General features: G+C 38.5%; 2 protein-coding genes across 4 annotated transcripts in view; one reads left to right on the top strand and one right to left on the bottom strand.

The window, feature by feature from the left end:
- The window catches only part of TASOR2 (transcription activation suppressor family member 2), an 81,095-nt gene extending 71,080 nt beyond the window's left edge, over positions 1-10,015 (top strand). For all 3 annotated transcript variants that reach the window (XM_087420863.1, XM_087420864.1, XM_087420862.1), the window contains 5 exons: positions 3,241-3,366; positions 4,060-4,213; positions 5,217-5,322; positions 8,067-8,248; positions 8,782-10,015. In XM_087420863.1, coding sequence (XP_087276989.1) covers positions 3,241-3,366; positions 4,060-4,213; positions 5,217-5,322; positions 8,067-8,248; positions 8,782-8,900 — 687 coding nt within the window. In that variant the 3' untranslated portion in view covers positions 8,901-10,015. The remainder of the gene's footprint in view (positions 1-3,240; positions 3,367-4,059; positions 4,214-5,216; positions 5,323-8,066; positions 8,249-8,781) is intronic.
- A 1,718-nt stretch (positions 10,016-11,733) lies between these two features.
- Positions 11,734-27,049, bottom strand: part of GDI2 (GDP dissociation inhibitor 2) — a 36,904-nt gene continuing 21,588 nt past the window's right edge. Inside the window, exons 5-11 of the mRNA XM_004425392.3 lie at positions 25,297-25,495; positions 24,899-25,030; positions 16,234-16,333; positions 14,614-14,785; positions 13,020-13,164; positions 12,765-12,819; positions 11,734-12,675 (exon numbers count right to left, since the gene is read on the bottom strand). Coding sequence (XP_004425449.1) covers positions 12,529-12,675; positions 12,765-12,819; positions 13,020-13,164; positions 14,614-14,785; positions 16,234-16,333; positions 24,899-25,030; positions 25,297-25,495 — 950 coding nt within the window. The 3' untranslated portion in view covers positions 11,734-12,528. The remainder of the gene's footprint in view (positions 12,676-12,764; positions 12,820-13,019; positions 13,165-14,613; positions 14,786-16,233; positions 16,334-24,898; positions 25,031-25,296; positions 25,496-27,049) is intronic.

The raw sequence follows: 27,049 nt of genomic DNA, 5'->3' as shown, positions 1-27,049 counted from the left end.
AGATCCCACCATTGGTCCAGCACCATATGTTATCTTTGCTTGTCATGTCTCTGTTTTTCTCAGTCTGGAATAGTTCTTCTGTCATTCCTTATCTTTGTGACTTTGGACAGTTCTGAAGACTGTAGGCCAGTTATTTGATAGAATTTCCTTCAGTTTGTGTTTATCTGTTGTTTCCTCATAATTTATGCATTTTAGGCAAGAATACCCAGATACGATGTTCTCTTCTCAGTGCATCACCTCAGGAGGCACACAATGTTGATTTGTCCCATTCCTGGTGTATTAACTTTTTCACTTGGTTAAGATGGTTTCTGCCAGGTTCCTCCAATGTAAAATTAAGTGATAAGCATGTTATGGTTATTAAGTGGGAAGATACGATAGGATACGTAAATGTCCTATTCCTCCTTAGACTTTCACCCACCAATTTAACATCCCTTGACGGTTCTTGCCTGAATCAGGTACCACTGTGATGGTTGCTAAATGGTAGTATTCTACTTCCATCATGCCTTGTGCATTTATTAGTTGGCATTCTACTGTAGGGTAGAGCTTTCCCTTTTCTCCCATTTGTTTATTTCTTCATTTTCATATTTATATCAGTGTGGACCCATGTTCTACATCATTTTACTCAGGGTTATTATGTGATCCTTCATTATTTACTTTAATGCTCAGATTGTCCCAGACCCAGCCAGTGAGAGTCCTTTTAAGCTGGCTTCTGTGTCCTTTTGACAAGTCCCCATAATTCTGTGGACACTTCCTTCCTTTGTGGTACGACATGATGTTATAGGCTTATCTCGTATATTCCCTGCCCCAGCCTTGAAGTCAGCCATTTCTCCAAGGAACGGTGATTCTTTTTAGTGGAGAATAGTATTTGGAATCAAGATCTGGGCAGTGGGTGAACTCAGTGCCACTGGATGTCACTGCATCTAGGTCTTCCCAGCAAACAGAGCCAGGAAATATATTAAGTGTATACATTAACACACAAACAACATCTGTATCTACATTTATGTTTAAAAGACAAGAACGGGTGCATGCTTATCCAATACCACCAGCTTTATCCTAGCCGCCTTTGCCAGAGTTGCAGCTCCCTTCTCCAGCTGTCAGGACACTGACTCCCATCACCCTGAACGGATCCGCTGCTAGGCTCACTCCCCCACCCCTTGTGTAATCACGCTCCTGGCCTACAGCTCAACCCTGGACTTGCCGGCCCCTTCTTCACCGGCCTGGAGCACTCACCCAAAGCTGCACCCCAAACATGCCCCCTCCTCTGCACTCACAGCAGGAGCTGGTTCAAACGACAGCAGTTCTTCTTAGTATATATTTTAGAGCCTCCATGTGTGCAGTGGAGAGGAAATGTTGCCTCTGTCATGATCCTTACAGTCTAATGGGACAAATAAATGTGAAATTAAAACTATGGTAAGTGTAATGGTACAGGTGCTTTGACATTGTTTTGAGGGCAGTAGGCCCAAATGGAAGTCAGGGACGGTTTTTTTTTAAGGAAGTGATGGCTGACCCTGTAGAGGTGTGGACAGCTAGACTAGTAAGCGTTTTAGTTCGAAATGCTCAACTAAATTAGTTTCCCAGTTCACTTATGTCAATACTTCTGAGAAGTCCTGTGGTAAGTCCAGAGTATCTGTCACGTGATGAGTGTGTCACATGATAAATCCATGAATGTGGAATTACTAAGGAACATTAGACATCTGAAGAAGGTTGTGACAGTCATCGTCACAGAGCGCCCATTAGGTAGATGCTGAGGAGACCACTTCAGGGGAGCGTGAGGCCTCTGCAGAGACTGGAGTGCTGCATGACACGGCCTGACTGGCCCGCTCCTCTCAGCCAGGTGTGAAGCGCCGTCTGAGTTCTCAGCCCTTTACAGAGCACAGTGATACTGGTTTTCATGTGGGAGGGAGATCGTGCAATTACGTTTATTCATAGAAGTACTTCTAGATATCATGCTCGTTTCAGTAGTGAATGTACTCTTTCATATTTTATCACGTGGCCACTCTTTACAACAGAAAATAAATTTAGTGCAAAGGTAAAACTAACCTTCAGGTAAGTGAGCACGTTATAAAATAAACTTGAGAATAAAAGGACTGTGAAGAGCAAAATGCTTGTAGAAGCTCAGAGCGCTCCCAGGTCATTCTCCTGTCCTGTAGAGTCCTGCACACCCGCTGCTGACGAGACGTCAGGCCCCCATTTATCTGTAAGATGAGGAAGATCTGTGAGGTCACTTGTCACTGTCAGAGTTCTGAGTGCATGACAAAAGAGCTCAGAACTCCACAGGATTTGATTGAACATGTTGAACATATCAGAAAATGTATTCTTTCAAATAGTTTACTAGTAAAATAAGTGATGGTTGAAGATTTATGGTTAGATATTTTACTGGGCTCTTTGTTAAAAGAAATCTTGTCTGTCTGAATTTCTTGGAAAATACACATTTTGAGTGATAAATTGAAATAGTCAAAATGTAAGTTGTCTTGAGATCAAGGGGAGACTGACCAAAGTAACACTTTATAAGGGAAATAAGTGATCAGACAGTGTTTTTGGTATAACTAGGAACATCAAAGTGTGCAATGGAAACCTCCAGAATCCTTCAGACAGAAACAATGTCAAAATCACAAGAGGACAGGGTTAAGGACTTGCCTTCGTTACGTGAACTTATCCTCCCAGTCAGGCTTCTTAGAGAGTTATTTTGTATGAGAGAGTAAACTGCATCCCCACGGTGCCTCGTAACCACGCACAGTTGAACATAGTCTCCCATCAGATTCCAGTACCTACGTCCGGGGCACTGGATGGCTTTCTCCAAAATCAGTCCCTGTTAATGATGCTCAGAGTAATGCATAGGTATTATGGGTATTATTTTCAAAAGTTCTAGAAATGTTTTGACTGGAGATGGCATTTTTAGAGTAAATATCTGCATCCTCAAGGTAATTCCCTTGAAGAAGGTAAGACTCATACATGTCTGGTGTTTAAAAAGAATCAGCCTTTGATACTTTATGGAAAGTATTTATTATAAAGTGCATTGCCTTTGAAATAAACCTCTAAATCCAATTGTTAGTGACACCCAGGAATCATTTCTTTTATATGTGAAAGCTCATTTAGAAATAAGACAAACTGCCATTTATGTTGCCTTGTTAGAATATAATTTAGTAAATAGGATGTGATTTTGATGTTTCTAGTAAACTATGAAAGTGGTTCTGTGTAAGAGTCCTTTTTTTGGTAATGGCTATTTGTAAAATCTTTCAGAATATTCTGAAGAAAGGAGGCCATACAGAAATTGAACCTCAGCATTTCTGTCAAGCTTTCCACAGAGAGAATGATACGTTAATAGTCATCATCAGAAATGAGGATATATCTTCGCATGTGCATCAAGTAGGTTTGGAAATATCTTTCTTACAAAGAAATATATTCCGGACATTTTGTTATTCTGTAATTATCAGATTCATCACTGCGTTTTTTATTTAGGGAAGAAGTTAAACACATTACCTAGTGGGAAGATAATGGGGTCGAGATGATGTCCTATAGGATATTGTAATATTACCAACATATTAATAGGGCAAATTATGTTTGACAGAGTTAAGAAAATTTTCAGAGAAACTAAAGGAGAACTATGAAGAGTGGAGAACTGGTAAATTTTATCACCTCAGATATAAATCTGCATCTCTTGATGTTTAACAGTAACAAATCTTGCTTTAAAAGGACTTGTGAAATTTTCATAACTCTTTGTTATATTTATCTATTAGTTGAATAAAAGTAATTGCTTGTCGCAAGAAGATCTAACTTACAGGCATAGGCTGGGCAGACAGTTCTGCTGTCAGGAGGCAGTAGCTGAACCCCACAGCTGACCCAGCGCGAAGCCGGAGACAGGGATGCTAGTATGACCTTGTCACTTGCCTGTTAACGTTACAGTCCCCAGACGTCGGGGAGCTCTTCCCTCACTCACTGTCTCTAGCCTGTGGAGTTGTAGAGACCACTTTTAAGGAGCGTATTTCCTCCCTTGGATAAAAGGGATGAAAGGGCCCTCATGAACCTGTCTTCACTGAAGGACCCTTTTCTGTTGAACAGATTCCTTCTTTGCTGAAGCTGAAGCACTTTCCCGGTGTCGTCTTCGCTGGAGTGGACAGCCCCGAAGATGTTCTCGATTACACCTACCAAGAGCTGTTTCGGACAGGAGGCTTTGTGGTATCAGATGACAAAATATTAGAAACTTTAACGTTAGGTTGGTCTTTTATTTTCCTTTCTTGTTTCTTTGAAATCTAGTCAAATCGGTTTCTCCTCACCCAGTTCCCAAATATTATTTCATCAAAAAGAAATTAACTCAATATCAATCGCCACCTATTGAGGGCTTAATTTTTGTTATATGCCAAGCACTTTTCATATAGTTCCATGTAATTCTCATTCCCAGTGCACATGCTCTTAACTTCTTTTATTTTAATTATCTTCACCACCAAACCTGCTTCTAAGTTCCTCCGTCTCAGTAGTGCAGCTAAACTATTCCTACAAATTTGAGATTTTGTCATATTTGACTCATTCACTTGCCAAATCAAGTCAGCTATATATTAATTTTTTTGTTTAGAATCAGCCCTCTCTTCTCTATTTGTTGCCATCACCCCTACCATCTTGTTCATATCATGAAAATCTAAAAAATGGCTACTGAAAGTCTTAATTATCTGCTTGGACAACTCATATGTAATTTATTCCTCTCAGGGCACTGAACTGACATAGAAGAATGTAGAGCACAGGGCAGACACTTTTATGTATGGTCAAAGCCCACAGCACAGTACAGCTAAATGTGGACACCACTTCTAGATGAGAATATGAGGGTAGACCTTAACAAGCATGACTTCTGCATGGACACTGGAGTTGAAAAATATCTGTAGATTCTGTTATTTAGAAACCTGGACCTCTCTTTTCTCTGCTGCAACTGGACCGCCTCCTTTTGTTGCATCCACGTGATGCAGACACATTCACAGCTTTACTTGCTGTTAACTGCAGTGTTCTCATCTCCATACGCTTCTCTCCTACTGTAGTAGGAGTAGGTGGGAGTTGAGGGGCCATAGGTTGCTGTATCTTTGAAATGCAGTATGGGATTAAGTGGCAATGGTGATATACACTCAAACATGGGGTCTTATTTCTTACAAGTAACAATTATTAGGCTTTGACTAGACAAGCCAAAAACCCTAAAACACATCTTCTCTTGCCAAACTTATTCTCTTCTGTAGTTCAACTGAAGGAAATTGTCAAAATCCTGGAGAAACTAAACGGAAATGGAAGATGGAAGTGGTTGCTTCATTACAGAGAAAATAAAAAGCTAAAGGAAGATGTCAGGTAAGACCTTCATGTAAGGTCAGGCCTTAGGGGTGGGGGTTCTTCCCTTCCCCTTTTATGGGGCAGGGTGGAGACACCATGTGACTCACCCTGAAACGTTCAATGTGCTGGGACTAGTGTCACTTAAAGTGCTGCAGCAGGGTAAGTTTGTGCCGGAATGTAAATCACCGACATCACTCAACACTGTGTTTAGGTCTGCTGGCTGGCTGACTGGGGGATTCTGTTTTTGTAGTAGGGCTTTCAGTGAAGGAAGCTGTGTATGGTAACCATAATTAAGAGTTTGAGGCACATACTTTGAGTAGCACTTCTCTAGACCAACAGAAGTAAGGAAGTCAGATGTAGAAGTCCTAAAACGTCCATATAGTTTAGTTCAGGCTCTACTACCATGAACTGTAAAAAGTAAACTGAACTATGGGCTTGCCACATTAATGCTATTTGGGGTATTTATTCATATATTAAGTTGCCACAGTTATAAAGATGAAAAAATTGAGACCAGAATCTAACTTTAATTTTACCCTTAAACAATAGACTATAAATAGGCAAACCTCCTTAAATGTACAGCTGGGATTTTTAAAAGTATTTTTTTATTGATTCCTTGGCTGAAGAGCCCTGGGGCCTGTGGATGGCTCTTCCGTATCAAAGACCTGCCTCCAGGTTCTAGTGAGACTGGGAGAAGAAGAGTGGAAAGGGGTCTGGAGCTTGGAGACGGACCGGGAAAAGACAGATTTGACAGGCCATCTGTTAAGTGACGGTTTCAGGCCCTGTGAAGTGTTTTACATCGATTCTCTCTTCCTTCATCTGTGGGAAGTAGACAGTAAAACCCACTTTAATGATGTGGAAGTGGAAGCACAGAGGACAGACCTGCCGCAGTCAGACAGGGACCAGGCTGTGAAGCTGGGCGTCAGCCCCACACCATTCATCGCTAAGCTGACAGTGATTCTGTTTCACCATACTGCCTTCTCCAGAGAAAACAAACTTAGGCGTGAAGACAGCTGAAATTGGGGAAGTGCGTGAGATCCTAAAAGGAAAGATGGCTAAGAACAGAAGTTCAGGAAAGGCTTGTACTTAGGAGAGGAACTAGTGCAGGAGGAAAAGAAGGGGCAAAGAAGTAGGAGTAGAACCAAGAGCTGTCACCGTCCAGGAGGAGGGAGGAGGGCTGAAAGGAGCAACAGTGGGCAAAGGCCGTGACCATGAGGTCACGAGGAGGTAGTTAACCAGCACTTTAGAGGAAGTCAGCTTCAAAATAATTAGAGAAGCAAATTAAAGCTCTGAGGTGCCACGGCACACCTATAACATCCGTAAGTATCAAGTAATTTAGCGTTCGTAGGACTTGGGTAAACAGAAAGTGATCACTTCTCACTGCTGGCACTGGAACATGCTCTTCAAGTCAACCATTCTGGCGGAATGAGAACTCATCAGAAAGCTCGGCATGTCCTTTGACCTGGGGGGGCATTTATCCAAAACTAAAACCAAAAAAACCTTGGCTTTTAAAAACCAGTATTGGGTCGGCCCCGTGGCTTAGCGGTTAAGTGCGCGCGCTCCGCTACTGGCGGCCGGGGTTCGGATCCCCGGCATGCACCGACGCACCGCTTCTCCGGCCATGCTGAGGCTGCGTCCCACATACAGCAACTAGAAGGATGTGCAGCTATGACATATAACTATCTACTGGGGCTTTGAGGGAAAAATAAATAAATAAAAAATTATAAAAAAAAATAAAATAAAAACCAGTATTTGTACAAAGATGTTTATAGCCATGGCTGGGTATCAATAACTACAAAACCAGCCTCAAATCCATCTCTAGGGCACATATAAAAAAAGACGTATGGACTAAGTAGATATATAATTATTTAAATGTATGCAAAATAATGCCACACAAAACTTAACACAGTAAGTACAAGCATATAGTTTCTATTCATAGTAATAAGGAATATAAGTTGGTATCTTAAAACTATGTACAGTATGATGTCAATCATATAAATTTATATATACAAAGGATAAAGCCTGGAAGGAAATTCATCATCATGATGTTAACAGTGCTTGTCACTAGAGCTGTGGGAATATGTATGATTTTGGCTTTCTTCAGCGAGCAGGAGAGAGAATGTGAGTGATGGAGAAGACTGGAGCGATGGAATCAAGAGCAGAGGTAGAGACGTTTAAAAGTTGAACATTTTCCTCTAAAAGTGAGGCAGAAAAAAAATAGGTAGTAACAAGATTTAAAAGGAGGTGAGAAATTAAGAAAATTCTAGCTGCTACATAATTTTAATGAAGTTGGTGATTATCTAACCAAAAAGCATAAGTGTAGAAGTTCTGGAGAGACTTAAAAGATTTGGAACCATTGCAGTGCTATATAAATGAAGAATGCAGCAAGAGGTCCGCTAGAAACTAACGCAAGGCTTGCCAAGCGACACGGTGGGAAGCGTTAGTAGATGAATGTGGAGATGTCCCTCTTGCTTGGAATGAAGCCCATATTTTTAAAAAATCTGTATTTACAAAAGGAGTAGGTACACTGGAATGTTTTGAGGGAACTCAAGAGGGCAGTGGCGTTTAGGAAGCCCAATGTGTTGAGAAAAAGGATCTCATACAAGTTTGCCTGTTTTAACAAAAAGTGGTTAAACTAAAAGTAAAAGTATAGTGAACTCAAGAAAAATTCTCGGTATAAAACAACTAAAAAGTAAGGTACAGTAAAAAAATACTTTCACAAACTTACACTGCATCTAAACTTAACATTTCTGTGTATTTTCCAGAGTGGATTCAATTGCACAGAAAAAGAACTTAATATTGAAATCATACCAGAGTGCAAATATCATTGAATTGCTTCATTATCACCAGTGTGACTCCCGGTCATCAACAAAAGCAGAACATTTGAAATGTCTCCTAAACCTGCAAATTCAGCATATCCATGCCAGGTTTGCCGTTTTCCTAACAGGTAAATTCACAGCCTTAGTTCTGCCTAATTGTCATTAATCAGTTAATGCCAAAATCGGTCAACTCTAGAAATGTCCTTCCAGTGGACTCACTGGGTCTAACAACTGGGGGCCAAGAATAAACTTGGAGCCTGGTATGTGTGTTGACAAATGCACATGAGGCCGGGGCAGGGATATCGTGGGGTTTGTCTAATAGTTTTTTCAGTTAAGTTTGATCATCTCCTACAAGTATTTATTTAATTTTACGTGTATCTCTGACTTTTAGTGTTTCATGTGAATCTTAACCAAGGCTTTTAAACTTAAGGAATGACTGTAGTTATCATTTATCAGCATTTCATTGGGGCCCCCTCCATGGAGGCGGCTGCTCCCAAAACTTCAAACCTTTTTCTTCACTTGAACCAGAGTTCTTTTTTTTCACCCCCACGTGTATTAGGTAGTGTGACAAAAGATTTTTTTTTTAAATAAAAGGGGTTCTGCTACTTTAAAAAAAAATACATTAATGAATTTTTCACCAAAAAAATATTTCTTTTTACAGAAAAGCCTACTGTCTCCAGAGAAGTCTTTGAAAATAGTGGCATCCTTGTTACAGATGTAAATAACTTTATTGAAAATATACAAAAAGTAGCAGCTCCATTTAGGAGTAGCTATTGGTAAGAACACTTTTCTAACGCTCATCTCCCAGTGCGCTGGAATTTAGAGCAGACATTGGCATGTGTGTCTGTGAGGGCACCAGTTGTTCAAAAACTGTTCTTTACCTTATACATCAGCTGTAAATTTAAAATATGTTTGTTTATTTAGGGGTGGAATTGCTGTTGGTTTGGCATAAATGGGAACTTCTGAAGTATCACTAATGAAATAACCAGTCTACTCTGAGTTACCCATTTTATCTAAACGATATGCACTTTCACTTGCAGTTCATCTAGACTGCCAAGACAGGAGATAATGTAACCTAAGATGCGTAGACATTTTCCCCATTAGACAGCATCCTATTTATAAAATATTTCTTGGTTATTTTGTTTTAAAGACAGGACTACTGTCAATTCTGTGTTTACCCAGGTGATTCAGCTGCAGCCTGGCTAGATATCAATGATGCCAACAACAAATTAGTATTTTCTCTTTTCTTTGAAAAACTTTGAGGTACACGGAACAGTCTTCTCATATTTGGAAAATCAATGTTCTACAACTTGGGAGAAAGTTTTCCTTCATTTTTTATAAACTTTGGTAAAATGTCTGATTTTGTTCACAGTAGCACAGTAGTCCGTTAGCTTTGGGTTGCAGTGTTAAATATTGTTTTAAATTATTTTCATTTTAAACAGAATGTCTTCAAAGCTATTAATTGAACTTAATGTTTACTCAATTGTAGTAGCAAAAGAAGTCTATTTTAACCAATAGCTTTGTTTTTGCATGTTATTGTCAGGAAAGCATACCAAATGCACATTATAGTCGGCTTTAAAGGTTTTACCACCCTTGTAAAAACTATAAACTTATCTGCTGTTATTCAAGCAACACTACATAAACATTTTTTTCCTAAGTGGTACAAATTTATAAACTCGTTTTTCACTTAGTTTTTGTAAATAGTGAGTGCACTACAAATCAACCCTCTGAGGAAGAAATAATCATTTATTTATGATATTAGGAATAATTTCTACAGTAATCTTTGAAACTCAAAACCAAGCAAAAAGCATTTATAAGATACATAGTATCTATTTGGAACAAAGGTTTTTGTAACTAATTTGTTTCATTTTTTTAATAAAGACAACTAAAAATCATTTAACTGTTTCTGCAATGACTTGATAGCAACAATTAAAAGTGTAGGGAATGTTTCTAGGCCATTGAGCAGGAAGAACCAGCTTCCAGAGGCATCCCGCCGCTCCCATCACTTGGGCCACGATCCGTCAGCCTAGTGCCCCAGCCTGCCCTGTGCTTTCCCTCCCACAGCACCGTGCACTGAGCAGCAGGACCTTCCCAGGGCTTCTCACCTGGCCCTCCTACAGGGCTTTCAGAAGCCGTTGATCTGCTTTCTACACCTTTCACCTAAACCAAAGTGCCAATTTCACTGTTTTCTCAGGAGGAAGAGGACTAACAGAGTTTTAGTTATTTGACACTAGGTCTTGCTTAGAAACCCCATCATTTTATTTTTGCCCCAGGGATAAGAGTCTAGTAAGAGGATCATAACTATATTCAGTACACTTAATTAATTTGAAATTACTCAGGAAAAGGAAACTAACATTTATTGAGCAGCTACTACCTGCCAGGTACTGTCTGCCTGACACACTTTCATTTTTTTCAAATTGTACCTCAAATGTTCATCTCCCCTTGCCAAGAAGCCTTCCAGCACCCACAAGGCCATTGTTTCCATCCCTTTTTCTATAACTGTTTTAACACTTAACCAAGCCGCAGAATAATGGGTCTCCTCTAGCCTGTGAGCTCTTTCAGACACTGTGCCTGCATCTTCTTTGTGCCCCATTGGCCTGGCACAGAAGTATTAGTTGTTCAATAAGTATGTTGAATAAAGAATATGAAAATATCCTGATATTTTTTCTTTTTACTTATTAATTAGTAACCCAGCTTACACCTTTGCCTGCATTAATAATTAGTTCACAATTTGAAGTATTACAGGAAGGGAAGGGAAAGGCTGGAATTGTAGATAATCTTATCGTGGAAATAAAGCAGTGGTTCTCAACTGAGGCAGTTTTGTGCCCTGGGAGACATCGTGATACTGTCTGGGGACATTTTTGGTTGTCACGCTAGGGAGGCACTATTTGGCATCTAGTGGCTAGAGGCCAGAGATGCTGCTGAACAATGTACAGGACAGCACCCCACCCCCACCCCAAGGAGTTATCTGGCCAAAAATGGGTAGTGTCAATTGAGAAACTGAGCTCGTGATCACTTAGGGTAATAACAATTTAGATTGTTATTCAGGTTGTCTGAGTTCTTTTACAGATCATCTGCCTTAGTCTGTGTCCTTCAAACGTAACTATAAGAAAGAATCAATATTCAGCCTTAAGGAGAATACAGTGAGGCTTAAAACTATCAAGGGGCAAGGAGGTACCAGTAAAAACAATTTCTAACTGCAACTGAAATTACTTGAAAATAATAAAGCACGTATTCCACCTGACAGCATTCACTTAATGTCTTATAATTCCTGCTATAAGCAAAATTATCAAAGGCAGTCACTTGTATTTGTATGGAAAAGAATACTTGTTTTAAACCACTACTAAGAATATATAAAAGCGTAATAATTATATTGTGTCAGGAATATACTCTGGGGTTTCCTCACAGTGAAGCCACATAACAGACTCTCTTTAGCCATCCAAATTTGAACCTTGACGTGCCATCAGTGACTGAGTGCACCCTTCTACTCCGGCATCTCTCTCCTAGCATTGGTTTCAGCTCTACTGAAGAAGGTGAGCAGCTGTGTCATGGCCAGTACAAGACTTACTAGCTCTTAAACATCAGCACACAAACAGACCAATCGAGAGGGAACTATTTCCAGAGTTTGGCTTTATTTTGCAGTACAGACATCATCTGGAGCCACTGTGAGACAGACATTGAAGTACAGGCTCTCTCAAATCAATACTGCATTGCAGCTTGGTCCGTTGAAGAAGCCACACCTGGGATACAAAAGAAGCTTCTACATTTACCTGCTTTCTGATAGGTTTCTTTCCCCTTTGCTCTCATCAATTTTATTAGGTTAAAACACTGCACACAGGCTTCCTCCAAAATGGCTCTGAAGTTCGGTTAGAATTTTACGCCCACATAAACCAAACTTGTAGCTGTGCTACATGGGCACTGTCCTAGTACTTGGCAGGACACAAAATGGAAAGGTACAGGGAAAACTTAGGGATGCTGTCCCAAATTATAGAACATTCGATTTCGAATCTCCTTAACGTTAAGAGGACAGATGGCACGCAAATTGTACTGATCCAGCTCTTGAGCAGAAGCACATAACTGCAAAGACTACACTGATTAAAAGATACAATACTGTATCAAGTTCTCTGTATCAGTATCACCATGTTTTTTTAAAACTGATCCTTCACTAGAAGAAAAAAGCCTGTAATGGTTAAATTGAACAGAATGTGGTAACCTGCCAATTCTGAATAGCCACTCCGTGAAAACAAGTTAATACATGATATTAGAAAGGGGAGGAATATTTACTGGTACAGTGCTCTGCAATCTCTGTTTTGATTACAAAAGCAGGCCTTACAATGTTGATTTCATACAGTATGCATTTGCCACATGTTTTAAGTTTGTCCTCATTAGATGACAACATACACTGCTGTTAGTCTTCCCCATAGATGTCATTTTTCTTGCGCTTCATTTCCTCAAAGTCAAACTCGGATCCTATCATCCTCTTATAGATGTCTTTAATGTCATCACAGGTTGTCTCAAAGTGAGTTGTAGCATCATATGCGCGGGAAATAAAGATCTGGAAATAAAAATTACAAAGACTTGAGACTATTGAGGGATGTCTCCCAGTAAAGCCTGATGATACCCTTTTCGGATGGCCACACTCACCTGGCTTTCTGTTCCCAAATCTGTTGGTACAAGGAGGTCACTGATGCTAACGAATCTGGAGGGGAAAAAGAATTAAGTTAGCAGGTGAGCTGACCACACACCCACTCACTCCGCCTGAAATTCAAAACCCAAAAGACGAGACTGGTAGAGATGATACCCACACAGCAGCCAATGGCTGTTCTTATGGGGTTCACCCCACTGCAGAGCCAAAATCAATAATGGACTTTAGCTGATAGAAATGAGCACATCACTTACTTCTGTTCAATTGGTTCCAAGAGCTCCAAAGCTGGTCTGATTTCTTTCTCGGGTTCCTTGGTCTCCACAGTTGTACTGACTATGGCAATGTACTTCCCCTGGGCTGCCACATTGTGTGCGGAGGAGATCATGCAGACGTAGATATCTGGAAACAAGTAATGCTACCTCACTGCCAAAGTTTATAAACCGCAGGCACGTGTGCACACTCAGGTTTCACCCATATTTCATCGAGATGTGAATTAAAATTACTTAGAATAGACAATACCTTCTAAGCTTAAGTTCTGTATGGAGGCACAGGGTCACACATAAAATATGCAAATATTTAGCAACTTTTAGCTTATTGGAGATGAAGTTTTTATGTGGCAGTGAATTGCTGGACTTGGAAATGAGAGTTCTCCTCCTAGTTCTCTTCACAGCTAACTGGAAACCTGGCAAACCATATTAACTGCTCTGGGGTTGTCTTCCTCTCTGAGGCCTGCCTTTAGAAAGGTTTTAACTAGCTAGGAAAGGATTTATTAAGTACTGATTTCTCATTTAAGTGACATAAAATTGCAAATCAACATAAGCTATTCTTTCTTTCTTTTTTTTTTTTTTTTTGTGAGGAAGATTAGCCCTGAGCTAACATCCGATGCAATCCTCTTTCTGCTGAGGAAGATTGGCCCTGGGCAAACATCCATGCCCATCTTGCTCTATTTTGTATATGGGAGGCCGCCACAGCATGGCTTGATGAGTGGTGCATAGGTCCACCTGGGATCTGAACCCACGAACCCTGGGCTGCTGCTGCCAAAGTGAAATGCACGAACTTAACCACCACACCATTGGGCCAGCCCCTCCTTTTACTCTTCTTAGACTTGCAAAGACATGGATCTGCTTGGGAACCCTTGAAAGATTACTTTAGTCCAAGTCTTTTTGTTCTAGTAGTAATCTTCTATGATCTGAGTTCTTATATGGAAAAAAAATTAAATACAGATAGCTCTTAACTCTCCATTTAATAGTTGACAACCCCTTTTAAATTGAATTTTTGATAAAAGATTTAGGGCTTCTAACTAAAAAATGGGAAAAGCTAGTGGATGAATACAACTGGTTAAAGCAAAAAATTAGGATTTACAATTTTAGAGCTAAGTCCTGATCTTAATCAGAGAAACGAAAGTTGTTTACCAGCACACTGCTAAAATCAAATGTAAGTATTAAGTTGACAAATAATGACATAAAAGCAGTACTGTCATCAGCTCAAAAACACAGTGAAGTCAGGTCAACTAAGAAGCATAAACCTCCACAGGCACATAATGTTTGAACCGGGAGAGGCTGTAACCACTCACCTAGTCCAGCCTCTTAATTCTCCAGATGAGGAAATGGAAGTCCAAAGCAGTGGCTACAAGTCTGAGGCAGGGCTCCTAGGCTACTTTGTTCATTTCTACATAATGATTTAGGATCTCTGAGCTAAAAAGGGCCCATCACATTTTGTTTGCCAGTGTAAACTAAAGTTTCTTCACTATAATTATAAGAGCAGATAAAATTAGGAATTTGGGATGAAACATAAAGCAAGTTATGTCAAACAAAATTCTACAAACATTGGCTGATCTTGAAAACTCACCTGACTTCCGATTGACTTGGTTCTGTGGAATAATGATCTGGCAAGAGTTGGCATCACTGGTGTTCTTGATGGGGTGGCTGAGGATGCAGATAACTCTGATCACCTGGCCCACTTTTTCTACCCGATCTTTCACATAGCTGGGATCACAGATGAGCTGCTTACAGCGAGCGATCTATAACAATATTTAAAGACTATAACATTCACGGTCTACCATGTTTTTAGACAGTACACTAATGCCATTGTCCCTTGAATGTAACCTGTTATCTTCATAAAATTAACTGTAGATAATTATTAAACTACTAAACTATGCCAATAATCCCTACAAATTCTCCTGGAACAGATCCATGAATTCTAACTTTTATTCAAATGTTAGGAAAACTGTTGCATAGTGTTCAGAAGTATAAGTTTTAGAATGGGGCGAATTAGGGTTCAAATCCTGGCTCTACCCAACCTGGAAGGATTGTTGCTAGGATTAAATGAAAGTGTATTTAAGGGCTGTCATTACATGTGAATGTCAGTAAAAAGAAAATGTTCTATAAATGGTACTAATATTACAAACAGATGAAAATCATTCTCATTTTAAGACTATGCGTTCTAAGTAAAACTGAAGTTGCACGATAAATTATGTATTATATTACATTACAGTCTTCTTCCTCTTTTATCAAAGTCTTGAAATTTCCCAAGAGGAAGCAGCTGTGTAGCCAAGAATGCAATGAAACTCTGCAATAAAAAGAACTTCTGAGATATCAGATTAAAATATTTTTCCATATTTCCTAAATACCTATTATGCTGAGACCACAAGGTAGTTACAAACGATCTACAGTAATAATAAAAGTTCAGATGGCCAACTGGTGAGTGCAGATTATATGGTCTGAACCAATGGAATACCATTGGAAATAACGAAAATTTTTTTTAACTTAGTTTTTGAGTTTCTTTCTTGAGCAGTTCTAACTATTCTTAAGAGTTGATATTTCCTGAACTATGAATGATCTGGTCTGCAGACCAAGAGCATCAGCATCACCTGAGAGCTTGCAAGAAAATGCAGACCACCTCAGACCTAATGAGTCAGAATACGCACTTCAACAAGATTAACAATGATTTATATTCAGTTCAAATTTGAGCAACACTGCTCACAACTCCACCTAGCCAACTACACAGCTAAACCCGAAATGAAATAAATGTGACTAATTGTTATTAACATTATTATTTAGTAATTTATTAGTAAATAATAATAGATTAAATTTAAAAATGGTCAGTACTGGCCAAGCTCTATTTCAACCAATAAGTAGTACAAATAAATCTAAATTTAAATGAAAATTTGGGAGATAGGCACCAACCCACACTATGTAAATACAGAATACTTACCATCATTTATAGCTCATCCATAGTGTATATTTTAGTCTTAAGCAACAATCAACCCAATAGAAAATATTAAGATGTTTTTTAAATAAAGCACAGCATATGTAACTAGTCCTTAGTCATTATGAATACCAACTTACCATAAAGAAATCATATATAGTCTGATATGTAGCATCAGTGTCCATACCAAATTAAATACTTATTAGATAATGAAACTTTCTTCACAAGAACAAGATTTTTTAAATTGTAAAAACTACTTACCTCTCCTTCAGATTTTACACCAATTACTTTTCCATTTTGTATAATGATTTCTTCAATTGGTTTATTCAGCATGTAGGTACCTCCATAAATAGCACTTAGCCTAGAAGATTTTGAAAACTACAATTAATAATTTATAATTGTCTCAACTACTAAAGTCTCCTTTCTTAGATCTTAATGAGTTATAGGCAATACACATTTGCTCAATTTTCTCCTAGAAGGTGTTAGTTTAAGTCATTAAAGCATCAATTATAAAACAGAGTCAAAACGGTGAAATAATGTCTCATACTCAGAGTTATGAATATCAAGGCCAAAAAAAACCACTGGCTAGTAATGGGGGAACAGCTTATAAGGATCTAATCCTCCCAATTATAAACAAAACTGAACCACAACCAAAGAAACTATGAGGAAGCACCGGAGAGTGACTAAAAGCAGGCAGAAACGGGAGAAGAGACTTGAAAGGAAGCAACTGGATGAGGTCTTGTGGTTTATATGGCTCTTCCCCTGAGGGAACTGCCTCCCCAGTCTTGGTAACATGGGGCACCTAGAACAGAAGCAAAAAGCCTGCAGTCTTACTGATTTAATGCGGCCCAGAACAGAATCTGGGGCGGTCCGAGGAGATGAAAATTGTGGGATAAAATCCTACAAAAAGGAGAGTCATGAAATCTATAAAAGCTCTTCATATCCTTAATAACTCCATAAGTGCTTGTACAGGAGGGCGACCCGAGGAATCCAGCAAAAAGCAACAGCTGAAAGGCGAAAAGACTTGAGCAGAGATTATAGCTGTGGGCCATGAGGACAAATAAGTTTGAAGTCTGAAACTGCCACATTAGGGGAGCTTTCCACCGAAACCCCAAAAGGACCACACCTTATTATACTAGGACTAAGGATTCAGCCATTCACAAAAGACCCCCATACAAAGTGTAAAATCAAGCCTCCAGAAGTTCAAGGTGAATGACCAATAATTTAATTGCCAACTCAAACAAAAATCAACACTCTACAGAGAAAGAATCCAGCATCTCTACAACATACAATCAATTTGTCCAGTATACAATAAAAAATTACTAGATAGGTGAAGAAACAAAGTGATCCAAAGAGGAAAAGCAGACAGTACAAACAGACGCCCAGATTACCAAAGTTAAAATATGCAGGGGGTTACAGGCAGTTATTACAAGTATGTTCAAGGACAAACATCCTTGTTCAAAGATAGAGGTTCAAGAATGTTGTTATAAATATATTTCAGAGTCAACACAAGAAAAATGAAAACTGTATTTAAAAAATGGAAATTCTGGATCTACAAAGTACAACATTAAAAAATATTACAACTCACTGAATGGGATTAGCAGCCTATTGGGAAAAAAACAGAAATAGGAGTCAGTAAACTTGAAGACAAATCAACAGGCATTATCCAATATGAAGCACGGAGAGAAAAACAGACAAAGGAGAAAATGAGCAGAGCCTCAGTGACCTAGGGAATAATACCAAGCATCTAACATACAAGTAATTAGTGTCCCAGAGGGAGAGGAGAGAGAAAATGAGACAGAATATCTGAAGAGGATAATGATTGAAAAATTCCCAATTTGACGTAAAAATTAACTCACACATCCAAGCAGTTCAGCAAATCCCAAGCAAAACCACACCTAGGCAAATCCTAGAGAGACTGCCAAAAACCTAAGAAAATCTTGAAAGCAGCCAGAGGGAAAAAAAATATTACATACACAGAAACAACTACTGATAACAATGACAGCTAACTTCTCATTAGAAACAGAGCAGACACAAGTAAAGGGAACAATAGCTTTAAAGTGCTGAATGAAAAAAATCTCAAGCCAACAAAAGTCCTTCAAAAATAAAGGTGACAGAACACTTTCAAATAAACAAAAGCTGAGAGCATTGATCCCCAGCAGACATGTAACTACAAGGATGCCAGAGAAAAGCTGAAGAGAAATGACAACAGATGGAAACAAAGATTTACAAGGAAAAAATGAAGAGCAACAAAAATGCTAAAAATGTGGATAAAGGATTACCTTTTTTCCTTCTCTTCATTTCTTTAAACTGATGGTTTAATGCAGAAATTGTAACACATTGTGGGGTTCATAAAGTATGTAAACGTAAAATGCACACATCAGCAGCACAAAGGAGAATGGTAAATGGAAGGAAATTGTTGCCAAGTTCTTACATTTCATGTAAAGTAATACAATATTAACTCCAAATAAGCTGTAATAAAGGATGCATACTATAATTTGTAGAGTGAGCACTAAAAAATTAAAAACAAAAAGGCATAGCTAAAAAACCACCAGAGAAATTAAGATGGAATACTAGGAAATATTTGATTAATCCAAAAAAAGGAAAGAGGAACGGGGTGGGGGATGAAAAACAGATGGAGGGAGGAAAAGAAAACAAACTGCAAAACAACAGATCTAATCCCAACCACATCAATAATGATATTAAATGTAAATGACCTAAACAACTCCACTAAAAGGCCAAGGTTGACATATTGGATAAAAAAGCAATATTCAACTATATGCTGTCTACAAGAGACTCATTTTACTAAATATAAAGACACAGAGAATTTGAAAGTAAAAGGATGAAAAAAGATACCACGCAAACAGTAAGCAAGTTGGTAGGGTTACATTAGTACCAGACAAAGAAGACTTGAAGACATAATCAGAAATGAGTATCACCCAATAAGAGCTTCAAATGTACGAAGTACAAACTGACAGAACTAAAGTAAGAAACAGATAAATCCACAATCTTGGGAGAAGACCCGCTGTTTCAGTAATAGAACAAGAAAAAGAATCAGTAAGAATATACCTTTGAACAACTCTTATCAGCTACATTTATAGAACACTGCACCCAACACATGTAGAATACAGTTCTTTTCAAAGGCATATTCACTAAAATAGATTATATATTTAGCCATAAATTATGCCTTAATTAATTTCAAAGATTGAAATTTTATAAGTTTGTTCTCTGACCATAATGGAATTAAATTAGATATCATTAACAAGATATTTAGGAAGATCTGCAAATGTTTAAGAATTAAACATTATACTTTCAAATAACCCAAGAGTAAAAGAAAAAAAAAAAAAAATCACAGGAAAGATAGGCTACCATGTTGGATAGTACATATTTAGAGAGAAATTTAAACCTTCAAATCCTTATGTTATAGAAAAAAAGTATAAAATCAATCATCTGTTTCAATATTAAAAAACTAAAATTTAAACCCAAGTATGTAGAAGCAAGAAATTAAGAAAACAGAAATCAATAAAATAGAAAGTAACAGAGGAAATTAACAAAGCTAAAAATTTGGTACTTTGAAAAGATTAATAAAATTGATAAACTTCTATCAAGAAAAGAGAAAATATAAATTACCAATTACAAGAATGAAAGTGGGAACATCACTACAGATCTTACAGGAAAAAAAAGATAAAAAAAGAATTATGGACAACTTTATATCAAAAAATTCAAGAACTTTTTTGAAATGGTCAAATTCCTTGAAAAACACAACTGAGTTAAGAAATAGTACATCTGAATAGACTTAATTATTTATTTATTTTTTGCTGAGGAAGATTCACACTGAGTTAACATCTGCTGCCAATCTTCCTCTCTTTATATGTGAGCTGCCACAGCATGGCCACTGACGAGTAGTGTAGGTCCACTCCCAGGAACCGAACCCCACCGCCGAAGCGGACCGCACCAAACTTAACCACTAGGCCACCGGGGCTGGCCTCAATAGCCTTATTTCTATTAATAGAATGAATTAACCGTCAAAATGCCTTCCCAAAAAGAAAGCTCCATAGGCCCAGAGAGTTTCACTGGTCAACTCTATCAAACATTTAAGAAAAACCAATACGAATCTTCACCAACTCTGTCAGAAGATAAAGGAGGAAACTTCTAACTTGTTTTATTAGTCTACCAAACCATGATAACAAAAAACCAGACATATGACACTACAGGAATTGTAAACCAACATCTTTCATACACATAGACACAAAAATTCATGTGTGTGTATATATACATGTACACACACATGCAAATTAAATCTAACAAAAAATTAAAAGGAAAATACATCATGAATAGAGTCATGCGTTGCTTAACCATGGGGATACGTTCTGAGAATTGTGCATTAGGCGTTTCGTTGTTGTGTGAACATCATAGAGTGTACTTACACAAACCTAGATGGTACAGCCTACTACACACCTAGGCCATATGGTATTAATCTTATGGGACCACTGTTGTATATGTGCTTTGTCACTGACTGAAACGTTGATAGGCAGCACGTGACCTTAAGTGATGTTTACCCTGGGAATGCGAGGTTAGTTTAATATTAAAAAAAAAAAAAATCAATGTAATTCACCATACCACATAAAGAAGAAAATCTGCATTATTATCTCAATGTCAACATCCATTCATAATCAAAATTCTCAGCAAGCTATGAATAAAAGAGAATTTAATCTAACAAAATCATCTATAAAAAACCTGCAGAAAACATATTTAATAATAAAATATTGAGGGGCCAGCCCGGTGGCGTCCTGGTTAAGTTTGCCAGCTACGCTTCAGCAGCCCAGGGTTTGCTGGTTTGGATCCTGGGCACGAACCTACACAATGCTCATCAAGCCATGCTGAGGCAGTGTCCCACACAGAGCAACTAGAAGGATGTACAACTATGACATACAACTATCTACTGGGGCTTTGAGGAAAAAAAGGAAAAAAGGAGGAAGACTGGCAACAGATGTTAGCTCAGGGCCAATCTTCCTTAAAAAAAAAAAAAACTTCTAAAAAAAATAAATAAAATATTGAAAACATTCCCCTTAAGATTGGTAACAGGGCCAGCCCCAGTGGGCTAGTGGTTAAGTTTGGTGTGCTCCACTTCAGCAGCCCCGGGTTCAGTTCCCAGGCGTGGACCTACACCACTCATCTGGCAGTGGCTATGATGTGGCAGCTGCTCACATACAGAAAGAGGAAGACTGGCAACAGACATCAGCTCAGGGTGAATCTTCCTCAGCAGGGAAAAAAAAAAAAAAAAAAAAAAACACGACTGGGAACAAAGCAAAGGATGTTCATTCCCACCACTCCTATTCATTCTTCTGGAAGTCCTAGCCAGTCCATAAAGGCAAGGGGGAGGAAATCAAAGCTTCTAAGGGAAGAAGCTAATCTATTCACAGATGACATGACTGTGTACAAGGAAAATTTTAAGAAATCTACAAAACGAGTAGAACTTAATAAGCACAAGGTCACAGGATATAAGGTCAGTATACAAAAATCAATTGTATTTCTGTATCTTAGCAGCAAACAACTTGAAAGTAAAATTGAAACTTTCACAGCAGCATCAAAATAACATAAAACACTTTATGGATAAATTTGAACAAAAAAAGTGCTAGATCCAGCATCTTCTTGAATACCATGTCTACTCAGGCAAGGGAAACAAAAGAAAAAATAAAGAAATGGGACCACATCAGACTAAAGAGCTTCTGCAAGGCAAAGGAAACCATGAACAAAACCAAAAGAAAGGTGCCGGCCCCATGGCGTAGTGGTTAAGTGCACACGCTCCGTTGCTGGCGGCCTGGGTTTGGATCCGGGGCACGCACCAACACACCGCTTGTCAGGCCATGCTGTGGTGGCGTCCCATATAAAGTGGAGGAAGATTGACACAGATGTTAGCCCAGGGCCAGTCTTCCTCAGCAAAAGGAGGAGGATTAGCATGGATGTTAGTTAGCTCAGGGTTGATCTTCCTCACAAAAAAAAAAAAAAAACAAACAGAAGACAACCCACCAACTGGGAGAAAATATTTGCAAATCCATACATCTGACAAGGGGTTAATCTCCAGAATATATAAAGAACTCAACAACAACAAAAAAACACAATCAAAAAATGAGCAGAGGAGGGCCGGCCCCGTGGCTTAGCAGCTAAGTGCTCGCGCTCGCTACTGGCGGCCCAGGTTCGGATCCCGGGCGCGCACTGACGCACCACTTCTCCGGCCATGCTGAGGCTGCGTCCCACATACAGCAGCTAGAAGGATGTGCAGCTATGACTTACAACTATCTACTGGGGCTTTGGGGGGAAAAAATTTTTTAAAAATTAAAAAAAAAAAAATGAGCAGAGGATATTTTTTGCAAAGATATATAGATGGCCAATAGGCACATGAAAAGATGTTCAGCATCACTAATGATGAGGGAAATGAAAATCAAAACTACAATGAGATATCACCTTATATTATATAATTATAATTTTATAATTTAGTCAGAATGGCTATAATTACCAAGACAAAAAAATAACAAATGTTGGAGAGGATGTGGAGAAAAGGAAACCCTCATACACTGCTGGTGGGAATGCAAACTGGTGCAGCCACTACGGAAAACAGGATGGAGATTTGTCAAAAAATTAAAAATAGAAATACCTTATGATCCAGCTATCCCACTACTGGGTATTTATCCAAAGAACTTGAAATCAGCAATTCAAAGAGGCTTATGCACCCTTATGTTCATTGCAGCATTATTCACAATAGCCAGGACATGGAAGCAACCCAAGTGCCCATCAACAGATGAATGGATAAAGAAGATGTGGTATATATATACAATGGAATACTACTCAGCCATAAAAAAAGACAAAATCGTACCATTTGCAACAACATGGATAGACCTTGAGGGTACTATGTTAAGCGAAATAATCTAGACAGAGAAAGACAAACACCGCATGATTTCACTCATGTGGAAGATAAAGAAACACATGGACAAAGAGAACAGATTAGTGGTTACCAGAGGGAAAGGGGGTTGGGGGGTGGGCGAAAGGGGTAAAGGGGCACAGATAGATGGTGACGGATAAAAATTAGACTGTTGGTGGTGAGCACGATGCTGTCCATACAGAATACTGATAAATAATAATGTATACCTGAAATTTCACAATGTTATAAACCACTATGACCTCAATAAAAAAAAAAAGTGCTAGATCTCTACAACGAAAGCTACAAAACACTGCTGAGACAAAGAAAACCTAAATAGATGGAGACAGAGCACATACATGGACTGAAAAACTCATTATTAGCAGAATTCTCCCCCAAATTGATCTATAGATTTAACTCAATTCCAATCAACATCCCAGCAAGCATTTTTTTTCTAGAAATTGACAACCTGTTCTAAAATGTATATGGAAATACAAAGGACCTAGAATAGCTAAAACAATTTTGAAAAAGAACAAAGCTGGAGGATTTACATTACCTGATTTCAAGACTTACTATAAAACTATGATAATCATGACAGTGTGGTAATGGCATAGGAAAAATAAATAGATCTGGAACAAAACAGACACAGATCTACAGCCAACTAATTTTCTGCAAAGGCACCAAGACAAGTGGAAAAGGAAGTCTTTTCAATAAATGGTGCTAGAACAACTAAATATTGGTATGGAAAAAAAATGAACCTCAAGCCCTACCTCACCCCACACACCAACATTATTTCAAGATGAAACACAGATTGAAACACAGAACTAAAACTATAAAGTTTCTTATAAAAAGACATCACAGAGCATCGTTGTGCTCTTGAGATAGGCAAAGTTTTCTCAGGACCCCAAAAGTGCTAAATACAAAAAAATAAATTCTTGATATATTATCAAAACTTAAAATTTCTGCTTATCAAAAGAGAAGCCACAGACTGGGAGAACATTTATAATCCATCTATCTGACAAAAACTTGCTGCCAGGATACACCAAGATCTCTTACCAAGCAAAAACAAAGACAACTCAATCTTTAAAAATGTACAAAAGACATAATCACACCACAAAATTATACAAATGGCCAACAAGCTCCTGAAACGGTGATCAACATTAGTCCTCAGGAAATGTGAACTAAAACCACAGTGAGACAGCGTTTCACAGCTACTTGGGTGGCTACAAGTAAACAGACTGACAGTGCGAAACGCTGACGAGGGTGTGGAGGAACTAGAACTCTCATGCACCACTGAGTACACGTGCAATGGCACCAGCACTCTGGAAAGCTGTTCAGCAGGGTCTCATGAAGTTACACACACTTGCTCTCCCACTCCTGGATATCTACCCACAAGAGACGACAGTCCACATCCACACAGACTGTTACACAAACGGTCACAGTAGCTTCATTCATAATACCTGACAACTGACAACAACCCAGATGTCCATCAACAAGACAAGGTGGTATACTCATGTAAGTCATATAATGGAATACTACTCAATATTTTAAAAACAAATTATTGGCATGTGTATCAACATGGATGAATCTCAAAAATATTGTTAAACAAAAGCCAGACACACATGAGTAATTATTGTTCCCTTTATATCAACTTTAAAAACAGGCAAAAGTAATCTATGGTGAGAGAAATCACAAATGTAGTTGTTACAGTGTGGGAGGGGTGGTCATTATGGGGTGATACGAGGGAAGTTTTCTGGAATAAGAAAAATGTTCTATTATCTTGATTGGAGTTCTGGTTACACAGGTCTATACATTTATCAAACTCAATTTTTTCACTGTAGATCTGTGGTTTCACTGTATATAAATTTTACTTCAGTAAGAATAAAAAGCACCTCACTACTCACAGACATACCCTGCCTCATTACTCACAACCATATCTCATGTACTCCGTTGAAGATGAGGTTCGGGATCAGTAGGGTTTTACCAAACAGGTTAAATATGGGCTCTTACCTTGCAAATCCTTGAGGCAGTTCTCCAAGGCCATAGAGTGGATAAAGGTATGGGCTTTTGCCATATCTTGCCAAAGACTCACTGTAAAGTTTAATCCTATTAATGGTTTCACAACAGGGTTGATCTAAATAGCTAGAGAAAAAAAAATGACTATTAGAAAAAGGCTTTAGTTTTGACTTTTGTGTTCAATTTAAAATCTTCTTCTGAAGTGATTTCACTTGAATACCTTCTTCATATTTTACTTAAAAGGTTCTAACAATAATTTGCAACGAGAACCTCTTCTTGCATAGTATATAACATGACCATGTATTTGTTTGGTTAGAATTTCCACACTGGAGAATTGGGAAATTCAGTGCGAGTTTCAAGAAAAATATAAATCTAAAAACCAAAAAACTTACTCATCAGTTCTGTAAAGTGCCAGGGCATGACCAGTGAAATCGACAACATCCTGGCCCAAGTCAAATTTCTTGTACACCTCTCGCATTGCCGTCTTCTTAGGATCAATGCCTTCCCACGTTCTAGGATCTTTTTCATCGAAGTTGGCAACATATACTAGGAATTTTCTGAAGCGACGTTTTTCAAACAGCCCCATTAAGCCTAAAAAAGAATTTTTCAAAAAGCACACACTCACAATAGGACACTGAGGAAAACAAAGTGTGAGAGGCAAGTTTAAATGTGCCATGTTATTATCTGAGGTGCTTCTAATGCAATGTGCAATTTAAGATATGGGAGTTTGGACATTTGAAAATAAACTGACATAATTACAACAGATCAGTAATTAAGCCTTCAATTTTACAATACAATTACAAGTAGTTATAACCAGTACTTAATTAAATGTAGTATGTCTAATTATATCTCTTATTAGGTACAAAGTAAATATGACTTTGAAAAACTATTATTTATGAAGGCATCCATCGGAATATTATTCTTTTGACAACTCGGATCTATACTCGGCCAACTGCCTAAAATTCTGAATGTTCTTCCTTTTCTTTTTCTGTTTGCTAAGATACACTCTGACATTGAATGGAAAAGCTTAGATACCAAGAAGAAATTGACCTCAAAGAAACTGAGATGTTGATTATGCTGCTAGTCACTTACTTCAATGAATACCTAGATGATCAGAGTTCACTACTTTTTACACTAAAAAGCAGATGAGGAGACAGCTATAAACTACAACCCGATAAACCCTCAGCTAGTCAGGATTCTTACTACTAGTACACAGCCGATAGAAAGACCAGGCCAAAGGAAAAGAAAATATTCTGGTTCTAGCTCCTCCTTCCCCTTTCCTAAACTGTATGGCTACTTTAAAAACTATACCCTTAAAAATAACAAACTCTCTTGGGCCGGCCCCGTGGCTTAGCGGTTAAGTGTGCACGCTCCGCTACTGGCGGCCCAGGTTCGGATCCCTGGTGCGCACCGACGCACCGCTTCTCCGGCCATGCTGAGCTGCTGTATGCTCCCACATACAGCAACTAGAAGGATGTGCAGCTGTGACATACAACTATCTAGTGGGGCTTTGGGGGAAAAAAAGGAGGAGGACTGGCAATAGATGTTAGCTCAGAGCCGGTCTTCCTCAGCAAAAAGAGGAGGATTGGCATGGATGTTAGCTCAGGGCTGATCTTCCTCAAAAAAAAAAAAAAAACACTCAAACATTTCCTTCATATCAGTTGACAGTACAATGTTTTGATATTTTTAACATTATTTCCCCCAAGACTATAGCTGAAACCAACGAAAGTGAAAATTAAAATCATCATGAGGCTATGATATCTGACTATATTTAATTTTAATTAATATTTATAACCTACCTTTAAAAAAATGGACAGATTGCATACAAAGGCTAAAAAAGAAATATTCTATTACCACATCAGCACCATGGTTAAGACACAAGTTTAGCGGCCAGGGGGTAGGGGTAAGACAGCCAAGAGGGAACAAGCGTCCCTTACTGTAGGGCACTTCTAATTCAAGTGTCACACTCTGGTGGACACCGCCTGGTGGAACCTAAAGCTACAACCAACAGTTTATTGTGGAGTTATTACATTACTTTTTTTAAAATCAAAATAAAAATCGATCGTGTTTTCTTACATTTCCCACTCTTTCCTCCTCTTTCATCTCCCTCCCCGCCCTCATCCTCCAGCCTGACAGGGACAGCAT

The sequence above is a fragment of the Ceratotherium simum genome, chromosome 32 (assembly GCF_057802395.1).
Source record: "Ceratotherium simum simum isolate JZ-2026a chromosome 32, ASM5780239v1, whole genome shotgun sequence".
NCBI lineage: Eukaryota > Metazoa > Chordata > Mammalia > Perissodactyla > Rhinocerotidae > Ceratotherium > Ceratotherium simum.
This window is presented reverse-complemented; position numbering and strand designations above follow the sequence as displayed.